General features: G+C 28.2%; 1 protein-coding gene across 1 annotated transcript; it reads right to left on the reverse strand.

The window, feature by feature from the left end:
- Window positions 1–2,476: 2,476 nt before the first annotated feature.
- LOC113382118 (putative gustatory receptor 28b) lies at window positions 2,477–3,903 on the reverse strand (the record flags this gene model as incomplete). The annotated part of the gene is made up of 6 exons (XM_026620670.1): window positions 3,830–3,903; window positions 3,605–3,767; window positions 3,476–3,553; window positions 2,822–3,133; window positions 2,654–2,722; window positions 2,477–2,566 (listed from the first exon to the last, which is right to left on the reverse strand). Coding segments are annotated over exons 1-6 (786 nt in total), but the record flags the coding sequence as incomplete, so codon positions are not given.
- Between the last annotated feature and the right edge of the window lie 2,082 nt (window positions 3,904–5,985).

A 5,985-nucleotide genomic window follows, 5' to 3' on the forward strand; every position in this document is an offset into this window, starting at 1 on the left:
ATCTTGATGTTAGTAGAAATTTGTAATGAGCAATTGATAATATATTTTATGTTATATATTATTATATTAATAAAACTAATAAATGCAAATTGATTTTAATGAATGTCCAAAATCTTTTGAAAACTAAAGATTAAAGTTAACTGAAACGTATGGGATTATTAATGTCATATATATCATTGAACTCTAACGATATTTGAAATCTGCTGAACACTTTTGAAATATTTTGACAAATAGTTACGTAGTAAGTTGTAGTATATTACAATGAAACCGTAGAATACAAAATATTCATTTATTCCTAAATGATGGGGCTTAATTTAATAATGAATAATCAAGCATTTTATGGTTGCTCCTCAGGCCAAGCTATTCAGAGTATTAAAATTTTTATTATATTTTTTGCTTTAACATTAATCAACTATTAAAATAGCTAATTTTCGAACAATTTTCTCATCACTAATGTAAGGCCAAACGCATATTTTTATTAAAATAGAATTGTTTTACATAATTCATATAAATAGTTAGAAGACATTAAGTTTTTTTATCACCTAAAGAATGTTGAGTTAATTAAGACATTTAAATAATCGTACCGTATCTAAATTACAAATCATACGGAATTCATCCTATGCGAAACCGCCATTGCGTGAGAAAACCATTAAAGCTAAAATTATCAAACTTGAATATTTCATTATTTCAAATCGATTTAATTACAATGCTCCATGCAATTTCGAATCGAACGCCATCGATATAGACTAAACTATCAAATAAATTTGAAATTAACACCAATTGGTATAAACCAGTCTTTAAACAAATTCAAAGAATTTTATTTGGTGTTTTTACATCATTACATCATAATAATTACATCGAATGTTTAGTTCTCTCAAAAATGTAATTTTTTGCCCATTTAGCTTCGTATCTTTATAATGGCTGGTTTTGCCTTTGCCAGAAGCTAATTATCACTTTTCCCCATCATCACGAATTGAATGTTTTTTGAATCATTCCAATCGGATGCCCGAATCTCGCAAAAGCCTAGTTTCCATTTTCTGCACACTTTGCTCATATCTTGGAGACGGCTGGAGGGACATTTCCCAAAAACTAATCAGCACTAATTCCCATCAATAGGAATCGATTGCTTTTTCAATTATTCAAATCGGTTAAGCGGTACTCCCGAAAACGTCGACGAAAAATTGTATCCATACATACATACACACACATCCATTTTTCTGAAGAAACCTCTAAAACGTGAAGATATGCAAAAATTTTGATTTTTGATTTTTGGCCCATTACTATAACTTACCCTTAGTTAATACGTAATTATTTCACAAATTGAAAATTGGTAAAATAAAGAAAAAATAGATATTTTTTTTCAATATGTTGCTTAGATCTTTAAAAAAATAGACAGCCAATCTTGACCGTTGCATAGCAGTTTTCACACATATTCCCTTATTCTCAAACGTCAACTACCCCTAGACAACCTGACATCATGCAGCAGTGATATCCAATTTCATTTAAATCGATTGATCAAATATATTTTCAATAACATCAAGGTGAATAGTATGTTGTGAAACGGCAAAGGAAATTTATCAAACCATACTTCCTGATTTTAATTTATAATTTAATCGGTGTGTTGTCTCGATGTGCAAAATGCGGCTTCTTCTTGAATCGAGTAGAGGCCGCCATCGATTTGTAAGTTCTCTAGCCTCTGTGATTTTCTAGGTAAACGGTTATCACATTTTGAAAGTTATAACATATTATAACAGTCGTTGGTAAAATACATTGGTAGTTTTATAAATTTTATGACAATAAATTATTGGAGCTGATTACATTATGAATGTATAAGAACATGGTAGACAAAGGGTTGGCAAACATCTTTTACATTTTCGAAAACTTCTTTAAAAAACTGAAAATGTCGATTATATTACTATTCATACGTTCATATATCACACAAAAATCAAATAAAATACATAATAGGTTTATAAATCTGATTAGCTGTTAGACTTGTGCATATTGATTGGTGAAAATCTCCATATTCTGAACTAAAATCTTTTATTTCTTCATATTCTGAACTAAAATCATTATTTCTATGATATTTAGGTGTATAGCATACTATGAAATTTACAATATATAACGATTATTTTAAATTAATTACTATAAGCAAATATTCGTCAGTTAATCGTTTATTAAGTCTATGCGATCGACGTATTTGTAGAGACATGAAACTGAATTATTATAACCAAATATGTAGCGACGCCTCCTATTATCTAAAAATTGCAATGATATTTAATGAACACTTCAAAATAATTCTTATATTTAATTATAATTATGTTATTAAATCCCATATTCGGTTTGATATGTACTTTTAAGCTATATTTCAAATTTTTATGATGCAGATCTTAATGACAAAAAGTTTGCGAAAAATAAATTTATGAATCAATATTAAATAATCCTATGTGGTTAAGTACTTGCAGTTATTATAACTTACCGAAGTCAATAACCCAAAGTTCAAATTAAAAAATCCACAAGCAGTTAAGTTCAGATTGTTATGTAGTACTTGCATTGAAAATAATTCAATCTGCAATTAAATTATTGTTGAAGCAGTTTCTTCATTGATTCATTGTATTAATGTAATAATTAATTTTATACAAGTATAAGATGTTACCGAGTTCTGTACTAAATTGTCACAATTGCTGACATTCCATGTATGAATAAGCATCCCAGTTTTTTTCGACTGCAATAAAATTAATATCATATAGAAATTATTTAATAGTTATTGCAAATATAGTGCGGAAGAGATCGATTACATATTCATCTATAATTTCAGATTTACCTCAGATTCCAAAAATGAAGAGTATGTTGCTATAGACACAATTACACTGAATAGCACAACTATTAAAGTTAAAATAGAAGCAAAAGTTGCTAAATCCAGTTCAGAATTTCCAATAATCATAGCAAACATGTGATACGATTTTATTGTTATGACTCCAAAATATATCCCAATATTTATTAATATATGTAAACCGAATACGCCAACAATCCGCCTTACTATGCCAGAGGAAGCAGCATGAATAAACGACAAACGTTGAACAAATTCATCTAATTTTTGACCAGCTATTGGAAGCTTATCCTGCTTGGTGGTTTCCTAAAAAATTATATATAATCACCTGAATGCAAATGAAATATATTGTATTAATTTATGAAAGAACAACAAAATAATTAATGAAACAGATCGCAAGTGGTGAAATAAAAAATATACTATTGGCTCTTGCCAAATTTAACCCAGTATTCTTAACTCAGTATTAACCAATCCCGTACCACTGGGGTGTACTGGACCCCAATGCGACCTTTACATTATAGTGACATTAGAAACCCATAGACTTCATAGACCGGGTTGTCCCAGCTCTAGATCTGGAAGCTTTTAATCGTTGCAATAAACAACATGCATACTAAAGCTACTTATACTAAAACAACAAAGCAGTCTCACCTTCAAAGAAAATAAATTGTCCTTTGTAACTTTTATACCAAAAAGTGGCATAGCCTGAATCATAAGTTCATTAATGATCTTAAATCGAAAATAAGATAATTTTAGCATGTACACAAAAGTTGTTATTACTAGAGAGTTGACAATTATTGGAAAGAAACAAATAAACCAAAAGTACAGTGTATTAATCCTTATTGTGACTCCATCTGGATTTAGGATGGCTGAATGTGTCAATACAGATATTATAATAATTGAGCAGAGAAAAATTAGCTCAGATACAATTTTCCTAAAACGCCTAAAAAAAAAAAAATTTTAGTAACTCAACAAATCAAGTATTAAATCTATTGTATCAATTACCGTTCGTAGTCAGGTTTCGCATTTAATTCATCTAATTTGTCATCCAATTCTACAAATCTATGCATAATTGTCATGATCTTTTTTTGGTTAAACCAAAATGTAAACATTGCGAAAAACAATGCCACCAATATTGCATATATCTGTGTAAAAATGTACTATTATAAGATGCAAACATTTATTGCAATCACAATTTATTAATCATTTATCGTTTGCAAAAACTTATTGAATATATATATATATATATATATATATATATATATATATATATATATATATAATATAATTATAATTATAATATAATTATAAAGTACATAATAAAGTAAATATAAAACAGAATTTTTCAAAGAGGCAAGATTTAAGTTTTTCAAACATTTTGTGAATTATTTAAATTGCAATATGTTATTAATCATTAATATTGAAAAATTTTCTTTAGCAATTTTAACAGATTTAAAAAATCAAGATATATTTATACGAGAACAATAGTAAGCAAATGTTGCTAGAATTAGTAATTAAGGACTGCAAAAGCCAGATTGATGAGTTGCCTTCCCACAACATAAGTCTGCCAAACAAAATAAATAATAATAATTATTATTTTTACTTACTTGACACCAAGTAGTGATACTAGACATATTGTTGAGTGTTCTCTGTGACATACTTTTCATTTCATCTACAGCAATTTGGAAAAATATCACATATAGTATCATTAGGGTAGCACAATATATATTGCTTATATATGATAAACGATATCGTAGTCCTTGGCTAGTTTTGACATGAATAAATGGCGCAATACCAAACAATTTTAGGATGTAGACCAGCGAACTAGCCGACTCAATTAGACCTTTTGGTTTATGAGACTGCCGTGCAAATTTTCTAGTCTCCATTCTATAAAATAAAACATTAAAACAATTAAATATATATGTGGAATAGGGTAATCCTTAAGGATGTTTTTGTATTTTCTTGCTCCCAGAGGCTCAAATGCTTCCAAATTGATAAAAAAACAACTCTTTGGTCCGGACTCCAACCAAAGTTTCTTGATTTTTCTTCCTAAGTAAGTACTTATTTTGGGAAACATAAATTTTTGTTGTAATTTTTTTATTTATAATCAAAGTAAGCAAATTCAATGTTATTCTCAAACTTTTGATTCACTTGTTTATTATAATTATAAAACAAATAGAATTTTACTCATGTTATTTCCATAGAAACTTTGGTTGGAGTGCGGACTACCTCAAAGTTAATATTAGGAGCTGAAACTTACACAGAAATTGTTTTTATCAATTTGGAAGCATTTGAGCCCCTGAGAGCAAGGAAATTCAAAAGCATCCATATTAAAAATAATCTATACTCACATCTGAAAAATCACACAAGGGTTTTTAACCACACTTTGCCTTGTCTGATGTTATCAATGCCTAAACAGCCATATATTCCTTCGTTCTTAATCTCATAACTATTAGGTAATCGTTAATATCAAAATGATTTACAGTTATTGTTAGCTACTATACCCGGATTTTCAGAACTTGTTAAGCAATAATTGAAATTTAAACATTATCTACAATGTCATATGGAAAAGCTTTTTTCTAGAAGTAATTCCATGTTATCTAAAGGGCAATGACTTGAGAATTCTTCAATTAAAATCTTTTATACTAAATGTCTAAATACTATTTAGAGTGAAGTTTCCGATACATTCTTCTAGTCGTACCATCTAACTTAACCAGCTCGATGTAAAACTAGCTCCCAAATTTTGCACTAACCATATACAAATTCCATATAAAATAAAAGAAATTAGTTTGTTAGTAAAGTGCACAAATTTTATAAAAAAACTATTAATGCAATAATCCTATACAAAACAAAATTATTAAAAGTTAATTCATGAGATATTTTACAACTATTCGAGCTAAATTTGGAATAACAATTTAACCTAATAATAATAATTATCTCATTTTTAATCAGTAAATAACAAACACTTACATTAGAGAATTTCTGCGAATCAAAATCGAACTTTGTGTGACACGTGGAAATATCCTATTTCTAAGTATGCTGAAATGCGAAAATATAACAATCGGAATTTGCAATACGATTTACATAAATACAGGTAAAATGTCTGTTGATACAACAATCACTTACATAAGATCTATTTAGTAAAGGATATATATAAATAT

This window comes from Ctenocephalides felis, unplaced genomic scaffold (assembly GCF_003426905.1).
Source record: "Ctenocephalides felis isolate EL2017-DRISC unplaced genomic scaffold, ASM342690v1 CF-g0.4_SCAFFOLD_03293, whole genome shotgun sequence".
Taxonomy (NCBI): domain Eukaryota; kingdom Metazoa; phylum Arthropoda; class Insecta; order Siphonaptera; family Pulicidae; genus Ctenocephalides; species Ctenocephalides felis.